Source organism: Myotis lucifugus, unplaced genomic scaffold (assembly GCF_000147115.1).
Source record: "Myotis lucifugus unplaced genomic scaffold, Myoluc2.0 scaffold_10, whole genome shotgun sequence".
In the NCBI taxonomy this organism is placed as follows: domain Eukaryota; kingdom Metazoa; phylum Chordata; class Mammalia; order Chiroptera; family Vespertilionidae; genus Myotis; species Myotis lucifugus.
Genome location: NW_005871058.1, coordinates 11,422,107 through 11,444,158, shown reverse-complemented (window position 1 = coordinate 11,444,158; position 22,052 = coordinate 11,422,107). Strand labels below are relative to the sequence as shown.

Here is a 22,052-nt window from a genome sequence, read left to right as displayed (position 1 = left end):
CTGTACATAAGGGAAGAGAACATAATTAGGGAAGAACACTTGATTTCTTATTTTGTAGGGATTTTTTAAATTCCATATTTGGTCTTACTTTTTTTTTTTTAGCTTTCCCATTTCAGGTCACTTTTAGCACTTTAGATATAGAAATTTATTCAAAATCACAAATAGTTCAGGAGGGATTCACGTAAAGAAATGAGAATTTATGGAGATTCTGAGTGATAGTGTTTAAGAATAAAAATGAAGCCCAGCCGGTGTAGCTCAGTGGTTGAGCGTTGACCTATGAACCTGGAGGCCACGGTTCAGTTCCCAGTCAGGGCACATGCCTGTGTTGCAGGCTCAGTCCCCTGTGTGGGGGCATGCAGGAGGCAGCCAATCAATTCTCTCATCACTGATGTTTCTATCTCTCTCTCCCTTTCCCTTCCTCTCTGAAATCAATTAAAAATATTTTTAAAAAAGAATAAAAATGAATACACATTACATAACAATATGTAATACTGATTAAATGTGAATTATTTTCTTAGTTTGCTGTGAATCCAGTAGATCTTAAAATTAGTATTTATTCTGATATCTTTGTCTGTTTTCCTGTGCTATACATTGTATACAGGTGTATATGGTAGTGTCATTTGCTCCCTCACTTACTTCTTCCTTGAGTGGTACCAACATTTTTAAACCTAACTTTTAGATCTGTTTCTCTTCTTCCAGCTTTGCTAGAACACAGCTTCTATTTGTCTTTGTCCCCTTTTTGACAGGTTATTTGGGGTTAATTGTACATCTAACTTCCACTAAATTATATACACACACACCTCTCCTTATTCTGTCCCCTGGAGATTCTGATGAAGTTTCCCTAATGGAGCATCAATGCTTTTGTCATTTTCTTTTCACAGACACATTTGGGAAATAAAGAGCTGGTGTTGTTATTTTTTCTCTTCTGAATTTAGGATGATGTGTAAAATTGCTGATATATGGCAAACTAAGGAAAGAGTGCAGCTCTTTACCTAAATTAATCTTAGATAATTGGGGGAGAAAAACTGTTAATTTCCCTGAGACTAGTAGTGATTATAGGAGCAACTGCCACCACTGGCTTTTCATCTTGCTTTACGGAATAGTAGATGGATTATACTGAACTTGAAAACTTCTGAAAAGATATGTAATTTTTAAAATGCTTCTTTTTCTAGAAGGTTATTTGTTAGCCTTTGTTATGTAGCAGCTGATCCTAAGTACTGACCTGGCCCTAGTCTAGGTCACATGCTCTCCTCTAGATGCATCCTTTTAAGAAAGCTTCCTAACTTTTGTCATGCCCAAGAGTGAAAACTGCTTTTTTTTCCTGGGTCAATAAGAAAATATCAAATTATGGATTTAATAGCCATGTTCTTTTCTGGAAGATTTAGAGTTTACTTGGGATCAAACTGCCCTATATGTGTTTATAGTACATTTGGGAAGAGAAGATAGTTCTTTGGTAAATTACTGTGTAGCATTGTAAGGCATAGTAAATCTTGTGTTTCAAGTGGATCTTATGGGAAAAGCTCAGAATGTACATTTGCTATTTGCTTCCTCAGTGGAGATTCCTTAGGTCGGGTTCTCCTTTTTTTTGTAAGGGAGGATAACCAAATGTTGGATATATTGGGGGACTGGGTCTAAGGATTAGGGAAACCAGAGAAAAGTAATGGGAAGCTCTGGGTTTCAGATTCGATTTTTATTATACAGAGTTGCAGAAAGAACAAATAGGTTTATCTGAGATTTATAACCATCTTCTGTAGAGAGGGATGAGGGGACACAAGGAATTGCTAATGATGTCAAATTTTTTGAAAGACAGTCATAATATTGGCCTGTGCTTTAATATAAGAATGCATCTGTGAGGATATGTCTGATTTCCTTACTTGGCACCTGAGAGTGACTACTTATCTGTATGTGTCAGTTAAAAGGTACATGCTGGTACTTGTTTATGCTGCTTCATTATGCTAATATTTAATTGCCTTTTATGAACAAACTTCTGGTTTACTTGTCTGCACTGGATTCCCCCGCCCTTTCTCCACCCAAGTGTTAATATAGTGTTTTGGGGCTTCCTGATAATAAATATTAAAGCATGTACAGAAAGAATCATTTCTATTTTTCTGATAGGGGAAACTTGAAATAAGCCTCCATTTCTGCTTTATGAGATCCTGCAGTAGGCAGAAACATGTTGTGTCTTAACATTCTCATTTTTCTTGGTCAGGTTTCACTGCCAAAAACATCTGTTGCACTGAGGGTTTCTCCACCTCCCCCTGCTCCTGAGGGTGATCAGGGCAGCAGCTACCACTCACACCCACTGATGGTGCCGGCCCCCGCTTGCACCTGCTGCTGGCCCAGGCCCCAAATCCTCCGCACTGGCAGCGGGTGTGAGCAGAACTGGCGCCATCAGTGCGTGGGATCGGTGGCAGCGGGAGCGAGGCTTCTGGCAGAGAGGGGACGGGGGGGGGGGAAGGGGGCTGTGGCAGGAGGGGCCGGGCAGGGGCGCGGAGGATGGGCCTAGTAGACCCACCCCTGTGCCCACCGCAGCCATGCGGCCCACAGTTCCTTTCAAGATGGACAAATTCGTGCAGTGAGCCCCTAGTTCAGTATAATTGACTAAGGTGATGTTGCTGTTTATTATAATGCCTTTTTTCTGAAAATCTGTTCTCAATTTTATAGTTTTTCTGTGCAATTCAGATTTTAGAAAGCTTTGGTGACAATAGCAATTCTTAGCTCTCTCTGTAAAAGAACTTAGTAACTGCAAATGTTTAATATTCTAAGCATGACTTCTTGAAAAAAAATAAAATGATCTAGTGCAATTATGATGCTTTCCCTTCATATTAAAAAATCACTTGCATTTACTTTGAACCAGGTTAAAAGGCTTAAAATGCAGCACTGTCATTGCCCTTCCTGCTCTCTTAAACAGGTGCATGGCATCCCCTTACTTCCCCTACTTGGTCCAAAGCATTTCTCTTTACTTGTCACCCCTGTGAGATTCTGCATGACTGAAATGTTATTTCCATGGGTATATATATATTTTTTTTTAAGTGCCATTTCTGTTAAATTATATTTTATGTCCTATGAAGTGTATTAATCAACCCCCAATAATATCTATTTGTCTGTCTTATAACTTCTGATTCGCTCCTTGATTTAGCTATTGCCTGGAACATTAGAAGAGGAATAGTTCCTTGTGAGCATAATTTTAGTTTCTCTTTTACTGCATAGCATTCCCACTCCAATTCATTTTATGATAGGTGCCTAGTTGTCCTATTGCAGTGACGGCGAACCTTTTGAGCTCGGCGTGTCAGCATTTTGAAAAACCCTAACTTAACTCTGGTGCCGTGTCACATACAGAAATTTTTTGATATCTGCAACCATAGTAAAACAAAGACTTATATTTTTGATATTTATTTTATATATTTAAATGCCATTTAACAAAGAAAAATCAACCAAAAAAATGAGTTTGCGTGTCACCTCTGACACATGTGTCATAGGTTCGCCATCACTGTCCTATTGTCATCTATTTGTTAACGTGCCTAGTTAAGTAAAGTGGCATAGCAGCAACTTGGGTAGTAGACTGGCTGCCTTCCAAGAGTTCATGGGTAATCCTGTCTTGACATTTAATGAACTGATGAAACTGCTCCAAAAACCGGATGTGATGTTTATAGAAGGTTTGCTATTACCTCCTCTCTGTAGAGATAATGTTCTTGTTAACTCACATCTGTTTCCTGTTGTAGCCCACATTCTCAGTGTGGTTTGGGAATATTTGAGAATGCCTCAGAATGTTAAATCTGTACCGCAATGTGGTTGAAGCAGCTGAAACCACTGGAGACTCTGGTTCATATTTGGAGGAAGATTTTAGAGGTGACAGAAGCCTAATTTCAGTTTAACTAATTAACCACTCTGAGGTAATACAGGGAAGCACACCCTCAAGAGTTGCCAGAGATTTAAGTAGGGTTGGCTCGACTACTAAAGCATAAGGGTAATCTTTTGGAATCACCTAAAATGGTTCACTTGTTCTAGATTCAGAATGTACAAGCAAGCTTTTACCAGGAATTGTGTTGTTATTTTAGACATAAGGGGCTTAAAACCACATATACAAACCTAGTAACCTGTCCCAAACTGTGCCTAGTTGGCTATGAGAAATGTAAGAGTAATAAATCTAAGAGTGATTAATTTTAGCTCTTCCTTTTAATGTTTTAAAAGCAGCATGTTCTTGTTTGTTGCTTCTGCCCAGTAGAAAGAAATTGTGTTGTTTGGTAAAAGAAAAATATTTAGGGGAGAAGCCAATTTTCTAATTAAAGTGTGAACTCTGAACAAATAATTAAAAGAGGTTTCAGAAAGTAAGCATTGTATTCTATACAGAGGGAAATAATATTGTTCTTTAGATGTACGGTCTCAAAATCAGAATTTATTTAAGCTGTTGATTCCTTAATCTCTTCAGAGGATTCTTATACTAGTAATTGCTTTCCACATCATATCAAAAGTAATAGGATTTATTAATAACAGTCCTTCCCCTCTTCCTCCTTTGCTGACCCCTCCTCCTTTGGACGTGCTCCTTATCTTTACTTTTTTTTTATTATGGATAATTTCAGACATATAGCAAAACAGAGTAGAGTCATGAACCACCCACCCGCAACCATTATCAGTACATGATCAATCTAGAATGCTCTAAATGAGAGAACCAAGGAGATGACAGATAATAAGGTTTCTCTTACTGATACAACTATGGTTTTAATACTTCTATTTTTAGATAACCTAAAAGAAATGAAAGAATCCGGCCTTTGTCCTTGCTCTTATAAACCTCAGCTAGTGCTTGGAAATGTAAACTTGCAAATTTGATTAAAGATTTTTTTTAAAGGTGGAGTTTTATTTTTTTAAAAATATATTTTATTGATTTTTTACAGAGAGGAAGGGAGAGGGATAAAGAGTTAGAAACATTGATGAGCGAGAAACATTGATCAGCTGCCTCCTGCACACTCCCTACCGGGTATGTGCCCGAAACAAAGGTACATGCCCTTGACCGGAATCGAACCTGGGACCCTTGAGTCCGCAGGCTGACGCTCTATCCACTGAGCCAAACCAGTTAGGGCTATTTTTTTTCATCAGAAATTGTTTGTGTGTTTTTTTAAAGTAATTTTAACCCATATTAGAATTAAGTATATTATAGCTGAGGAGAAAGGAAAGACCAAATGAAAGACAACCCTGTGGCAACCCTGAAAGTGGCAGGTGTGAGAGGGGACAGAGATCTAATCCGAATATATTTTGGATATGTTGGATTTGATAAAGTATATTATTAAAATTAATTTTAGCTATTCCTTTTAATGTTTTAAAATCTGGCTACCACCAAACTTAAAATTACACACACGACTCAACATTTGTGGCTTGTATTACTATTTTTCTCTTGGACAGCACTGTTCTAGACTCAACCCTGTTGTAAAAACATGCCCAGCCGGCATGGCTCAGGAGTTGAGCATCAACCTATGAACCAGTAGGTCACCAGTTCCATTCCCTGGATTGCGGCCTCCATCCCCAGTATGGGGTGTGCAGAAGGCAGCCGATCAGTGATTCTCTGTCATCATTGATGTTTCTCTCTCTCCCCCTCCCCCTTCCTCTCTGAAATCAGTCAAAATATATTAAAAAAACACACAAAAGGACAGCAGACAAGAATAGAAAGGGAATTAAAGGAAACAATGTGCTTATAAAATTACATTTAAAAAATCTTTAGTACATTTTAATTACATTCTTTAATTTGAAATAGATGTGCTATATCTAGCTTTCCTGTGAGTTTCATTTATGTTTTCCCTAAACACTCCCCCTCCCCAAGACTTTTATAATTTGCTTTTAAAGTGAAAGAACAGGAATAGCTGGAAGGGACTAATGCTCGAAGTGGGTAAAGCTACAGAATCCTTAAGTGGTGGCATTTAGGGAGCTGAATTTAAGTTCTTGGCCATTGTGCTATTCTGAAGATCTTCTTAAGACCTTCATTACCATTTGTTGTTTTTCTTCCAGATGTTGCTAAAAACCTTACTAAGTCCTTTGCTCTTTTCTTCTTCCCAGAGACCCTTGCTTGCACTTAGCATAGCATTAGCACTGATCCAAACCCCAGTTTTGTCAAGGGACTGGAGTGAAGATCAGCCAAGCATTTCTGATCTACAGTTATGTGCAATTCTGAAATCCGAAAACCTCTCAAAACCAAACATTATTTTTGTTAATTCAGTTTGTGGAGAACCTGACCTGAAGCAATATAAGACTATTTGTAGCCTTTATTTATCTCCCTCTGTAGAAATATTTACAATGAACTGCTGCCCTGAACCCAGGAAGAGGGGATATATGCACATTGTGGTAACTTTCTTAAAACAAAAAAGGGCTGAATTCTGAAATATTGCTGGCTCCAAGACTTAGATAAAGGATTTTGGACTTCTTTTACCATCTCACAGAATTGAAAATATTTTATTAACCATAATTCTATATTTAAGATACTTTATCTTTAGCACAAACAGTCTGAACACAGTGACAGAAGTAAATGAGGTCTTCCTGAAATACAGCTTTGTTATGTCACTCTCCTGAAAGTGCTTTCAGAAGTTTCTTGTTTTCTGTAACTCTCCTTATCCTGGAATTTTATACCTACCATAGGCTGGTATCTGCCTGGTGATGTCTTCTTTAAGTATCTTTTGTATTCTTTCTGCCTCAAAGAGTTTCTTTCAAAGTCAGTCAAGCAAAAATCATCATTAACTCTGTGTCTTGACATGTGTTATTTCTCTTATTGTGGAATATCCTTGAATTCTTCAAGGTGGATTTGAATTCCTACTATTTCCTGAAGTTTCTCTTGATTAGCTATAGACTAGAGAAGGTTTATGTATATGTATGTGTATATGTATATGTATACATGTTTTAATGTAAATATAATTTACCTCTACAACTAGATAGTAATTCCTAAGCTAGAAGAAATCCTGTTATAAATTTCTTAGCATTCATCATAATATCATTCATGGTGATTTGAATTTATTAGATATGTTTATTAATGTTGTTTGCTTTTGTAGGGGAGTGCAATGAGGGTCTGGTAGAGCAGCAAACATATGCTCTGATGATACTGTCAACTATTCTTTTTGTTTACTGTTTTAGTTTCTATTGCATAAGCAAACAGTAAAAATGGGGGGTTAGAAATGGGAGTAAGGGCCTGTTGTTTTCTACTAGTTGCCATAATATATAAAAGTCTGTATTACTTACATTCTTCAGTTTAACAGTGTGCGGTGTTTTGGTCTTTTATTTCCACATGCTCTTTTATATTTATACTAGAGGCCCAGTGCACGAATTCGGGATTGGGCCAAAACCAGCTCTCCAACATTCCCTGAGGGTCCCAGATTACAAGAGGGCGCAGGCCAGGCCGAGGGGCCCTGCTGGGCCTGGGAAGGGATGCGGGAGGTTGGCCAGCTGGGGAGGGCTTGTGGGAGGGCTCCAGGGCATGTCCGACCCGTATCACTCTGGATTGGCTAGACCCCAGCACCCCAGCAGCAAGCTAACCTACCAGTTGGAGCGTCTGCCCCCTGGTGGTCAGTGCACGTCATAGCGAGCTGTTGAGAGGCCTTAGCTTATCATTAGCATATTACACTTTGATTGGTTGAATGACTGACCAGACGACTGGACACTTAGCATATCAGGCTTTTATTATATAGGATATTAATTTTTGTTTTGAAGCATTATATTTTATAAATTATATGTAGCCATTTAAATATAGCTGTTTACTTTTAAGGACTGAATAAAACATTTCTCTAAAATAATTTTAAAAGGCAAGAACCAGCATTTACTGAGCATCTAGTACATATCTGGTATTGTGCTATATTTCTTGAATCTTTAACTAATTCTATTCTGTTTTACATGTGAGAAACTGGGTAAAGGTACCCAGTGAGTTTAGAGCTTATATTTGAAATCCAAATCTATCTGATTCTGTCAGAATATCATTTGCTAATCACGAGAGGTTTCTTTTTAGAGCAGAGGAATGAACGGTAACTACTAAATAGAAGATGCTTAGTTAAGTAAACTAAAAAGATCTTTTGGGATTGTGCTTTTGTTCTTTTTCTCTCCGTGATTTTCAATTTTATTTTTTGCTCATTCTCCAAACTCATACTTAATCAGTAATCTTATGTTTAAGTTGTTCTTTTATCAGAATGAACTAACAAAAATGTTGTAGGATGACGTAGCTAAAAGAAAAGAGTTGGTCCTGTAATATTTTTGAAGTAGAAATTTACTTTTTATTTTTAAAAAGTTCAGCATAAAGCATCTAATGCAGGATTAGGCATCTTAATTGGAAGGCCAATATTTGGGTACAGTAAAGCAATATTATTTTATTAAGCAGTATTAATTTATTAAATGAAAGATAATGCCTATTAATTGATTTAAGATAATACTGAATGAAACTAGGAATACATTAAATCAGATATGTTTTATGTACCATAAACTTGTAAAAAAGTAGTGTTTTAGAGTTTTATGGTACGGAATACTTAGCACTCAGTGTTAGATGCTCTCTGATAAGAATGATGAACTCCTAATGAAGAACATAGGTTCACTGTTAAGTATGTGGCATTTAGATGAGGTAGCAGTATATTTTCTGGGAGATGGGAATTTTGCAGGAGAAACCGGTGAGACTTAGACTGCAACTTTACATATTTGTAGTTTTTCTACATGAGGTAATAGCAGAAACTATAAGACTTGCTAGGCCTTTTTAAGGGTGTTTACAGACAAAGAAGAACTCAAGAAATCTTGGGAAATATCCATCCAGATTTGAAAAAGGAAGGAGGAACAAGGGAAATAAAGACATAAAAAGTAGTTCTGGTTATAGAAAGAGAAATAAGATCATATTGTGCCATGATCATCAAGAGTAGAGTTTTAGTGGGTGGTTAAGGTTGTCAAATGTTAAAAAGAGACAAAGAACCCAAGAACTGAGAAAAGCAAGGAAGTAGTCATTGACTGTTTTCAGTAGAGTTATTTAATCTGAAGCATAGATTGGAAGAGATTTGTAGGGAGTTAAGGGAATAAATGATAAGAGGTAGAAATAGCTGTTAGAGATCATTCAAAGAATATGACAGTTAACACAGAATCATTCACCTTTTAAACAGTCTTCATAAAATGGGAGAAATTGTGTTGTGTTAAAGGCAGAAAAGAAGGACCTTATGGAGAAGGAAAACTTGAAGATCCTGGAAAGGAAGGAAGTAGTATTGGGAGAAAGTTCTTGTAAACGAGGTAGAGGAAGATACTAGAGTTAAGAGATGATTTCCATATTAGGATGAGGCAAAAGTATAGAGTTTTGAAAATAAGCTTTTTCTAAAATAGATTTTCTAAATTATATGTCTAATGAAGGAAAGATTTTGCACCCTGGTCAGTTTCCAAGCAGTAATAGATTGGGGCCAGAAATTCTTTCTCTGAGCACTGCCATTAGAAGGGACCAGGAATGTATCCCTTCTCCAAAAGTTGGCGGTCAAATGCATTTTTACATGGATTTATAATTTGAGCAAGAATTTCTTTCATTCATTCAAATGGTTAAGCTGTAGGATCTGATGATAAGAACTGTTATAGAAATTTTTGTTTCCATTTTTAGGAAGGTTTCTTGAGTGTCTTAGGAAACCACTCTTCTTTTAAAAATTATTTAACAAAAATTTATTGAGTTCTTTGCTAGGCCCTTTAATAGTTGTGCAAGGTGCATAAATGGATGAATTAAGGTTCCTGCTATTCTAGAGCTCACCTTTTCGATAGATATGTAAAAAAAGTTATCTATCCATTTTCTCTGTTAAGTCCTTTTACTCTTAAAAATCAAATTGATTTTAAGATATAACATAGACATCATAAAATATGTCCAGGAATGCTTTATAGCAAGAAAATATAAATGTAAAAAGTTTAAGCTCTTGTCTCAAATTAAAGAGAAATTATTAACTTTAAACAGTATTTAATGTAGGAATTAGAGTAGTACTTAATTCTTTTTAACTATATTTATGACTTTTCTTTTTAATCCTCACCAGAGGTTGTGCTTTTACTAATTTTAGGGAGGGAGGGGAAGAAGGGAGGGAGAGAGAAGGAGGGAGGGAAGGGAAGAAAGAGGGAGAGAGAGAGAAAGAGAGATCAATTGGTTGCCTCTCATATGCACCCCAGCACAGGGATCAAACCGGAAACCTAGGCATGTACCCTCACCAGAGTGTATGGAACAATGCTCCAACCAGCTGAGCCACCCAGCCAGGGCTATGCTTAATGACTTTAAAAAAACATTTATATGAATACAGATTTATACAGTTGGCTTAATATAAGTTCTGTTGTATCTGATATGAACAGATAAATATTCAACTAATATAATTTCTCATTCATCAGATATAAATCAGATATTTATTGATAATTGCAAGTGAAAATATAGCACATTTTTGCTTGTTCAATTTTTAAGTACTTCATCTGTTTCTAAGGTTTGGCTGTTCTTAGAACGTTAGCAGGTGCTTTAAAATTTTTAGAGAGGAGAGATAAAGAACATCTAGTTGTCATTCCATCTAGGCAATCACATTATTGGCTTACATGGAATATTTCTTACTAATTTTATAGATAAAAAATTAACACGTTGTATATAAGATTGTATCTGATATTTTTTGTAGACAGGTTGGGGGACAGATATTGATTACATGTACATGTTTTTAGTACCATTATAACATTTCTGAAGGATAATTTGCATAAGATCACTTTAAATAGAAATGATCTCAGGGACTTGCAAGTTGGTGCTTTAGAAGACTTATTCCATCTTGTAGAAAGAAGCTGCTGCTGCAATATCAGAGACAGAACACCTTGATTACTTCTAGGGAAATTGCTGATATTTATGAAAGTATCAGAGTGTATTTAATAATGTTAATTTTAAGTAAAAACCATGAAATAAAAAATATACTAAGTGGAGTCCTAAAAAATACTTCAGCTCCAGCTCTGTTTTCAAGTTGTGTGAACTGATATGAATGTTTCCTTAGATGTAAAAAAGGCAAAATTCTCAGGATAAAATGTTCTAAAACAGATCCTATATAATAAAGAGCTAATATGCTAATTAAACTGGATGGCAGAATGACCTTCCGGAACGACCTTCCAGAACAACCAGTGGGCGGGGCGGGGGGCGTGTGGGGCAGCTGGGGCTGCGAAGGCCTACTCTTGCACGAATTTCATGCATTGGGCCTCTAGTATGCAATAAGATAATGTATGGGAAGGTACATTATAATTTGAAAACAAGGTACAAGCAAACTTAAAGTGATGATATAGTATTTTTAATTTTTACATAATCATTTAATAGAAGAGCTAATATTGCCAAATTTTTTAGAAGGAAGGGTAATAAGAGATTGGAGAAATAGAGATAAAATATGAGCTTATATTGAATATTTGAAACCACCCTCATTAAACAGCATTTTGTCATTTTGTGAAAGCATTGTAATAAGGATAAATAAGATGACACTTGGATTTTGATGTAACAGAAAGTTATATTGGTCATTTTTACATACATTTGAAGAATAAGTATACATCTTTTTCCCTTCACTTGAAGGTTATGAATACTGATGGCACTGGGAGACGAGTACTAGTGGAAGACAAAATTCCTCACATTTTTGGGTTTACTTTGTTGGGTGACTATGTTTACTGGACTGACTGGCAGAGGCGGAGCATCGAAAGAGTACACAAACGGAGTGCAGAGAGGGAAATCATCATAGATCAGCTCCCTGACCTCATGGGCCTAAAGGCCACTAATGTTCATCGAATCATTGGTAAGTTATTCCCAAGTTCTCTTAGAGGTGGATGCCAGAAATGAATAAAGATGGAGATAGGTAGCAGTTTGTAAAGCAGCATTGTGAATTGTTGGTGTTTTGAGAAAATATAGAAATCAGTAAAACCTTAAACCGCCCCTCCCTTTTTTTTTTTTTTTTTTTTTTTTTTTACCAGGAAAGGTTTTTTTAAATGTTGGCTTACTACTCTGGTCACATGGTCACATAGTTTGAATTGAAGGGTGCTCATACACACATACACACACACACACACACACACACACCATCAAAAGAATTCAATCCTATTGTATGAATAATGTAGCTTATTATTGTAAGCTTACTGTGGGTACAGAGGAAAGCATTTTGCAATACTTTAATTCCCAATTGATTAGCAAGTGAGTTTTGTTTGAACTGCTCCATTTCCGACATTGGCCAGTTCACCCCTCCTCAGGCCCTCACTCCTGGAAGGTCACCACATTGATGCCAACTTTGTGCAGACACTTGAATGGCATAGCATATACTGTACTTCAATATGCTACAGCTAAGAACTCCTGGTCTCTCGTGATTCTCCTGGCTTGGCCTACTGAATAGCTGGGGCCACAGTTTGCAACACTGCACTAGGCCTTTTATTCACTGTCTGTGCTCATAGTGCTTGTTGGTGAGATTAGAATTAAAACTCTAGATTTGGGAGCAGATATAATCATAAGTCTCTGGGAACCAAAAGCTCAGTCATTTTAAAGTAACAATGTGTTGATTGTGTCAATGTGTGTGTCCTTCTGTGCCCTTTTATAATTAATTTATCTTTTAGGTTCCAACCCCTGTGCTGATGAAAATGGGGGATGTAGCCATCTTTGCCTCTATAGACCTCAGGGTCTTCGCTGTGCCTGTCCCATTGGCTTTGAACTCATCAGTGACATGAAGACCTGCATTGTCCCAGAGGCTTTCCTTTTGTTTTCTCGGAGAGCAGATATCAGGCGAATTTCTTTGGAAACTAACAATAATAATGTGGCCATTCCACTCACTGGTGTCAAAGAAGCTTCTGCTTTGGATTTTGATGTGACAGACAACCGAATTTACTGGACTGATATATCACTCAAGGTTAGCAAAAGAAATGGAATGTTAAAACGGGACTAAAAAGGAGAGTTGATAGAATTTCTGAGTCTTCATTCTGTGATCGATCAATCTCCCTCATTGCTTAATAGGCAAAGTTCAGTAAAACCTTAAACTTTTAAAGGAAGCCAAGGGAAAGGCCCATTGAGTATTTAATTTACTGCCTTTTAATAGAAGATACGTTGCTTAAGCATCTAAATCTGTAAGACATAATCTTGCTCTACTATGTTCCCTTTGAAGATAATGAGTGACTTTTAGAGAGTAAGCAATTGCATGTTTCACATAAATGGCATATAGAGACTTAATTTATTTTCAACAAAATTTTGGAACCTGACTGAGGTAGAAAATGCCAGTTATGAGTTATAGCACAACTTTAGTTTCTTTTTCCTGGAATAAACATTGAAAAGCATACTGAGTCAAAAAGGAGTTCTCAGAAAATCTGGAGAATAATGTTTTCTTCCAAATTGTTTTGGGCTTGTTTCACATAATTTGAGTAAAATTTTGTCTAACATGCAAAATCATGGCATTTTGGAGCCAGAGTAAGATTCTTATTTTAAAAATTTTTTTTATTATTGAAAGTATTTCTTGTCTCCTTTTCCCCACATTGACCTCTCTCCACCCGCTCCCGCCTCGCCCCCCCCACACACAGAGTAGGATTCTGATGATATTCTGTAAAGTCTATTAAATGAGTGAATAAGTGAAATAAATATATAAATCTTGGCTTTTACTGTGATTTTCTAAGTTTCCTCATCTTGTAAATAGAGACGAGCCCTATCTTGCAGGGCTATTGTGAGGATTAACTGAGAAAATTTATGTACATAAAGAACTTAGGATAGTGCCTGGCAGCTGTTATTAATAGTTTGACTTAGATTGTTTTAAATTTTAGGGAATTCAAAGCTGCATTTTATTTATTTATTTATTATCATTATCATTATCATTATTATTATTATTATTATTATTATTATTATTATTATTATTTTAATCCTCACCCGAGGATAGGTTTTTATTGATTTTTAGAGGGGAAGGGAGAATAAGAGAAAAAAAGAAACATCGATGTGAGAGAGAAACATCGATTGGTTGCCTCCCGTATGCACCCTGATCGGGGATCGAACCCACAACCTAGGTATGTGCCCTTACCAGGAATCAAACCCAAGTCCTTCTGGTGTACGGGACAGTACTCCAACCAACCAACTGCACTACCCAACCAGGGCAGTATTATGTGTTTTATAAGGTATAAGTTTATTGAAATCTTATCAGATTGACACAGTGACATGGCATACTTTCAAGCACCTTTAAAAAGTTGATTACCAGTGAAGAGTTTACATCATTCTGGTCACATTTTTTTCACTTGATTAATAAATTTTAAAAGAAAAGTCACTCCACTGTCTTACTAGAATAACTTTTTGGTCCTTAAGAACCTCAAAAATTTCTCCCTGAATTGGCAATAGAACTTGAGTTCACATTTGCATTTATTAGAACTTGATATAATTTGTTTCCTGTATTAAGAAACTGTATTAAGAAATATATATTAAGAAACTGTATCTCTGGCTCTTCTGGATCCTCCCACCCAACAAAACCCAAATCAAACATTCTTTTTCCAAGTGTTTTGTACTTACGCCATTTGACTTTGCTGTTAATCTTATTTTTGCAGACCATCAGCAGAGCCTTTATGAATGGCAGTGCATTGGAACATGTGGTGGAATTTGGCTTAGATTATCCAGAAGGCATGGCAGTAGACTGGCTTGGGAAGAACTTGTACTGGGCAGACACAGGAACAAATCGAATTGAAGCATCAAAGTTGGATGGGCAGCACCGACAAGTTTTGGTGTGGAAAGACCTAGACAGTCCCAGAGCTCTTGCGTTGGACCCTGCTGAAGGGTAAACAGCTTTATGTATGCATTCTTTGCAACTACATTGTACATGGCCTACTACATGAGTTATATTCTTCTTTGTTAGTCCTCACCCAAGAATATGTTTCCATTGACTTTAGAGAGAGAGGGAGGTAAGGAGTGTGAGAGAGGAAGAGACAGAGAGAGGTAATGATGTGACCTGGGGGTTGAACCTACAACCTTTTTGGTGCACAGGATGATGTCCAACCAACTGAGCCATCTGGCCAGGGCATGGGTTATGTTCTTGATGTTTTAATTCTTATTAGGAATCTGACGACTAAACTATATAGATAGGCCTTATTTTAAAACCGTTAGCTGACATTTCACTGATTTAGAATTAATAATTATTAGCTAAATTTTACTTTTGTCATTATGAACATTCGATGAAGAATGAATAGTGAAATGGATTATTAATTAAATATTACTGCTTGTATTTATATACCAAATAAACAGCCTTCATAAAGATATCAAGTCTATATTTTCTTGCATCCCCTCCCAAGTTATACCAGATTCCAAACCTATTAAAGTAAATTCTCTGAAATAAATGTTACGTGCAAAGAAATGACTGCATTTAAAAAAGCTCCATTTTAGAATATTCATTCAAGAGGGCAACTATTTTGATCATTATTTATAAGCTTGAAGAAACTTTGTTATTAAACAGTTAACTGGTTTTGTGGATTGTTAAGCCACTATTTATTTATAAAGTGATGCTTTCCAAGAGTAGATGATCCTGCATAATTTAGAAAAATTTAAAAAGCCAGCAGCTAAGAGATATAAAATTTGAAGAGTAATTTTACTTTTAAAAGCAGAAGTTAATGTGAACATACAAGAATATTTTACCATATCTACAATTAAAAATAGTTTCCCTGAATCACATTAATTCCATGATGAGCTAGTTAGCCATACCAAAGACAGTTTCTCTGTGCTGACATGTTGTGGTTGGATTATGGTGATCTTTTACTTTAATAGCTTCAGTTACCAGACAGATAAATTTAGTAGTTGGGACTAAGAACTCTAGTTTATGTGGCTGCTGGCAACTGTGAAATTTCTCTCACAGTTGTTTCTCTCTGGCTCTTGTGTGCACGTGCCTGTGAGTAGACAAGTATAGATGCAAACAAAGCCCAAGACCAACTTTTCAGAAAAGCATTGCTACCAAGTCAGCATCAGCTGACAGGCTCCTGAGTACATGTCTGTCCTCAGGTATGCTCAGGTATGTGATGAGAGTTGGCATGTGAAGTGCTTTTCTAGTCCCAGTATTCAGAGTGTTTCGAAACTAACACCTTACTAGTTTTAGTTGAAAGGGCATTTGGCTAAAGAATTGGGTATAGTTCTAGCTCTGTCATGTGACTGGCTTGAGGACATTGGAAAATTGTTCACATTTCTTTCAGTGCTTTGGCCTCCTCATAAGAAAAAGCCCATATAAGTACTGTGAAGCTGCTGTAAGGTTAATATGAAAAACTTGAAAAAGTAAAATAAAAGCAAAAGCATATTCTAAAATTTCACAAGGATTATAGTTCCAGTGTTCAATTCTAGATGACATATTAAGGAGTGATTCATTGATCTTACACACATAGTATGTTCCATTCTTTTTTAACTTCAGTTTAAAGCTATTAATTTGTATTTTTTATATACTTCTGCATCTTGTTTTCGGGGAGAGATTATAGAAGTCGAAAAGTAAGTTTAAAAATTTAAAAACTCAAATTAGTTGTATTCAGAAATACATAAAGATATATTGTTTAGAAGTGAACCAGATTTGGAGACCAGAGCTTTAATTCTTCTTATCTTCTTGAATATTAGTTTTATAAATACAAGTGTTGCAATAAGGAAATCACTGGTTTGTTTCCAATTCCTAGGTTTTGGATGGAACAGATTCATTGGAAAAACTAAGGAAAGCTGACTCATTTCCTTTTTAGGATATAAGAAAAAAATACTTAGCTGAGGGTGCCAAAATAATTGAAAAATTATAGCAATGATTTTGTTTTACCAATGGATTTAATGTATATTTTTCTTTAAAATTATTTAGTTAACTATGCATGAATGTAGCTCTTTCTCCCAAGTAATCAAAAGTGAAATTATAAATATCCATTATTTTGAATTTAGGTTTATGTATTGGACTGAATGGGGTGGAAAACCTAAGATAGACAGAGCTGCCATGGATGGAAGTGAACGTACTACATTAGTTCCAAATGTGGGGCGTGCAAATGGCCTAACTATCGATTATGCTAAAAGGAGGCTCTACTGGACAGACCTGGACACCAACTTAATAGAATCTTCAAATATGCTGGGTAAGTTCTGCTTCTTTTTATTCAAACTGATAGTAGTAGATTGTTCTTTCTATGCAAAAATCAGAAAGGTTGCTATTACCATTGGTTATGTTCTGTTAATAAAATTTCACATGAATGTCTAGATTCTTCCTCTGGCTAGCATTGTATTCTATTTATTATTACAACAGTGGGCTAGATACCTGGATTCATATCTCTTTATTTTGTGGAAATTTAATTATTGTTCTTATAATGGAATTTATAACCCCTAGATATTCCTGAAGTGACTTTTTGTACCAGTAAAATACAGTATATGCATTTCCATCTTATTATTGAATGAAGAAGAAAAATTGAATTATGGGCCCTTTTGGAGAGAAAATAAGACCACAATCAAAATAGACCATTTACAAGAGTTTAAACAAACTCAGTGATTTATAGCAAGAATATAAGTTTGAGGCATGGGGTCAGACTGCAGATGGATTGATTTCAGAGGACTGGTCTGGTTTTAGAATTGCTTTTAAATGAATTGTTCTATTTTAAATTGCTAACAAATGTTGGTTTTAATGTTAAAATTTGGAGGATGGGGCAATGAGACTCATATTCTTAGAAAATTCATCCCTCTGCTTTTCCCTTTTCTACTGCCTTTCTGAAAATAGGACTCAACCGTGAAGTTATAGCAGATGACTTGCCTCATCCTTTTGGCTTAACTCAGTACCAAGATTACATCTATTGGACGGACTGGAGCCGACGCAGCATTGAGCGTGCCAACAAAACTAGTGGCCAAAACCGCACCATCATTCAGGGCCATTTGGATTATGTGATGGACATCCTCGTCTTTCACTCCTCTCGGCAGGCAGGCTGGAATGAGTGTGCTTCCAGCAATGGGCACTGCTCCCACCTCTGCTTGGCTGTGCCAGTGGGAGGTTTTGTTTGTGGATGTCCTGCCCACTACTCTCTTAATGCTGACAACAGGACTTGTAGTGGTAAGCTGCATTTCTCCAAAGCAAACTAGAAATAGAGGAAAAAAAAGGACTTTGAAAACACTGCGGTTCATGTTCTTTCTAGAGTAAAAAGTTGCAGAAGTCCAGAGCTAGTGATTTGTTTAATAAAAGGGAAGGACTAGAGATGGAAAAATGCATGTTTTTGTTATTACTTATTTGATGATAGCTAGTTGATATTATGGGATAATAGATGTTGTAGAAAAATCTTTTACCCTTGAGCATTAAATATTTAGTGTAGAATTTGCATAGCTTCATTGAGAGAGACAGTCATACATATTTGCTATACATAATTAATTCATATTTATTCATTACAAAGAAAGAGAAGAGCAGTACAAATAGTACAACAAGAGGATCTCCAAAATACAATCACTTTGTCCTTTGATGTTCATAGAATAGGCTAAAGATAAAAAAATTTGAGTATAAAAGGCCAGGTAGAAAATGCATATGAGTAAATTTAGTCAGTATGAAACAGCAGAACATAGCTGGGAGACTAGAGCACATGCTCTGAACATAGTGGGTGGTTGCTACTTAACTCCAACTTTTATTTATTTATTTTTTTGGCTATATCATCTCCTGATTGTAAATGAAATAAGGTAGTGCATATTAAATACACATACACACACACTGCGAGCAACAACAAAACATAGTGTTTAACAATACAGGTTGGCTTAAAGAAAACTAGTTTATAATTCAAGTATTCATGGAAACCCATATCAGTGGATAGACAAGAACAAATAGGTAGATAGGATAAAGAAGTAGAGAATTAGATCAGAAAGAGTAGATTCATGGGAGAGAAGTAGGATATGATTCACTAGGGTAGACGGTACAAACTGCATAGGATATTGTATGTAATTATCGAAATTACTTTATTCTGTGCCTGGAAGTATAAGATATAACATAGGAAAGGATTTGGTCTCTTCTGACACAAGGCTTCAGTCCTGAAAAGGAGCATAAGTTTATAGTTGAATGATTCGGAGTCTCTGCCACATTAGTTTTGTGTTTTACTAAAGCAAGTCACATAAATTTTTAAACCTTAATTTTTGTCATTTGTAAAATGGGAATAATAGTAACTACTTTGTTGGGTTGCTGTGAAAATTGAATAAGGTATAACATGATTGATTGCTGTAGAGAATGGATTTAAGGTGGGAAAAAAGTGAGAGGAAAGTTATTTAGACTAGTGTGGTAATGCTGGAAGACTTGGACTGGGGTGGTGGCAGTGGAGATGGAGAGAAGCTGATGGAATTAAGGTATATTTTGAAACTAGAATGAATACACCTTGTTAATGGGTTGTATGTGGGGGAGAAATAAAGGGAGGAAGTAACAGTGATTATTTGATTCATGGTTTGATCAGTTAAGTAGATAGTAGATGAGGAAATATGAAGAGGAAAGTTAGTTTTCAGAAAGAAATAAAATTAATTTTAGGCAGGTTTATATTGATATTTCTATGGGGTATTGCAGTAGAAAAACGAAATAAGTTGGGAGAAGATCCCAGAGCTCAGAGAAGAGAGATGAGGTTGGACAGATAACGAACCAATTAAGTAATCTTTATCATGGGTTAGATGGAGATACATGTTTTTGAAAAATATGGAGAAAGGATGGAGAGGAGGATTGCAAAGTTAAATAGGGTGATTAGAGAAGTCACTACTGAAAAAGTGACATTATGTCATGACCTGAAGGAGATGAGGAAATGAGCTATGTGGATATCTGGGGTAAAACCTATCAAACAAAAAAGGGGCAGCAAATGCAAAGGACCAAGGGGAGAACATGTTTGACATGTTAGAGGAACACCTAGGAGGCCAGTGTTGTTGGAACAGAATGAGTAAGTAGATTAGGTCAGAGGAAACAGGAAACCAAATTGTGTAATCCCTTGTTCAGTACTAAAGTGGCTGGCTTTTATGGCAACTTTGTGCAAATTGGGGAAAGGTGTTTCCTCTGGGCAGATGGAGCTGTGCCACTGCATGGCTTGGATGGTGAAGTATGGATTGGACTTCAGTCCCAACTCCATGCCTTGGGCACAGTGCACAAATGGCACAGTCAGACGTGGTGAGCTGGGCCTTGTAGATTACGCTGTCTTCAAACAAGAGCAATGCCTCCCTTTAAACTACAGGTGAACACTTGTGCCTTCAACAGAGAACTAAAAAGCTCCCTTCTGCTTACACCTCATCCTTCAACTTCTGCATGTTGGCTCTTTTCATGTGGGAATGTAAAACTCAGACAGCCTGAGAGGATAATTTTTAAAGCACTATTCCCCAGGAGATGAGGTGGTTAGAGGTTGCATAAATTAGTATGGATTTAGGTTTACAAAATTGCATATTCTTTGTTACTTTAAGCACTGAAAGACTTGTAAGTGAAAACGTCAGCTTTCTTTTAGAAATATTAAGCCAGTTAATTATAATTGCTAATGTTAACTTTAGACTTTTTGAAACAAGCATTTATTTGGAGCCATGTTTGGCTTTGTCTTAATTCACATTTCTAGAACACCTAATTGTAGAATCTTATTGAAGGCTAAAACTTGATTCAAAAGAAATAGTACTCAGTAAAATATACTAGGAGCCAAGTATATATTTGATATTGTTTCCTAGTCAGGAAAAGTTGGCAACTAAAATTATGGGGTCTTTCTTCTAAGTCTCAATGTATGTCTTAGTATAGGTGATGCTTACTGTGTTGGAAATTTACAATTTAGAGCTTTTTTTTCTTGCTTTACAAGAAAGTAGTACTGCCAAAACACAATTCTTTAAATTAAAAAGGATGCGAGACTTGTGAGCTATTTTGTTGCAGCTTGTGTTCTTACTACTTAAGACACAGGTTCTACTAAAATTGCTAAAAGTTGTTAAATCAATATGTGATGGACTCCAGATAATGGAGAGCGCAACTGGGATCATTGGAATATGTTCTAAATCTTCTAAGTCAAGTGTGGACTTTTATATCTTTGTCAAATGCTTCACTGAATTCAAGTCTCTTATGATTCCACTGTGGACAAAATAGGAAAAAAATGGCTAGGTGGCTATGTCATTGAGTAAATTATAACTGGTTTGGGAACAAGAATGCTGATTAGAGTCACTTTGAAGAGGGTTTCTGGGGAGATACCAAAGGGTTTTGTCCTCAGTCTTACCTCTTCAACATTTATGTGTGTTTTGTTTGAGATATAGCTACAGGCTGATCAAATCTTTAAGTGATACAGGACTTAGTCTGTGTTTCAGATTTGCTCTTTTCTTTCTTGAAGCTCCAACTACTTTCCTGCTCTTCAGTCAGAAGAGCGCCATCAACCGCATGGTAATTGATGAACAGCAGAGTCCCGACATCATCCTTCCTATCCACAGCCTTCGGAACGTCCGGGCCATTGACTATGACCCACTGGACAAACAACTGTATTGGATTGATTCACGACAAAACATGATCCGAAAAGCACAAGAAGATGGAAGCCAGGTAATTCAAGGCTCAGTACAAAAACCATTTTTTTTCCCATCTAGTAATTGGACTAGCCAATCATCTTATTTTATTTTTATTGACTTTGCACGTGCGTGTGTGTTTGTGTGAGTGTGTGTGTGCGCACGCACGCGTGAAACAAATTCTGGACTGAGCAGCTTTCCCCCTTCTAATGATCTTTGAATATACAATCTTATCTAATAAAAGAGAAACATGGTAATTAGCCGTACATCCACTACCCTTCCCATTGGCGAATCAGGGCAATATGCAAATTAACTGCCAGCCAAGATGGCGGCCCGCAGCCATGCACTGAAGCGAACAGGGATGCTTGCTTGCTCCAGTGACAGCGGACTCCAACGTTCCCCGCCTGACTTGCCGGCCTCTGAGCTTGCAGTTTGAAACATTGTAACAAATATAGAAGCTAAACAAAACCCCAGAAACCTGCGTTAGTCAGCCGGGCTTCAGCCAGCCGGACAGCAACATTGTATCAAATACAGAAGGTAAACAAAGCAGCAGAGGCCTCAGAGCTAAAGCTGGCTCAGATCAAAAAGATAAGAAAAGAAGGAGCGGTTGGGAGCTTCAGTCATCTACCAGCCTGAAAACGGCCCTCAGCCCTCA

At 36.7% G+C, this 22,052-nt stretch overlaps 1 protein-coding gene across 4 annotated transcripts in view; it reads left to right on the top strand.

The window, feature by feature from the left end:
- The window catches only part of LRP6 (LDL receptor related protein 6), a 129,156-nt gene that overhangs the window by 74,039 nt on the left and 33,065 nt on the right, over positions 1 to 22,052 (top strand). For all 4 annotated transcript variants that reach the window (XM_023750038.1, XM_023750036.1, XM_023750037.1 and 1 more), the window contains 6 exons: positions 11,534 to 11,750; positions 12,556 to 12,845; positions 14,509 to 14,735; positions 16,847 to 17,031; positions 17,664 to 17,990; positions 21,232 to 21,434. In XM_023750038.1, coding sequence (XP_023605806.1) covers positions 11,534 to 11,750; positions 12,556 to 12,845; positions 14,509 to 14,735; positions 16,847 to 17,031; positions 17,664 to 17,990; positions 21,232 to 21,434 — 1,449 coding nt within the window. The remainder of the gene's footprint in view (positions 1 to 11,533; positions 11,751 to 12,555; positions 12,846 to 14,508; positions 14,736 to 16,846; positions 17,032 to 17,663; positions 17,991 to 21,231; positions 21,435 to 22,052) is intronic.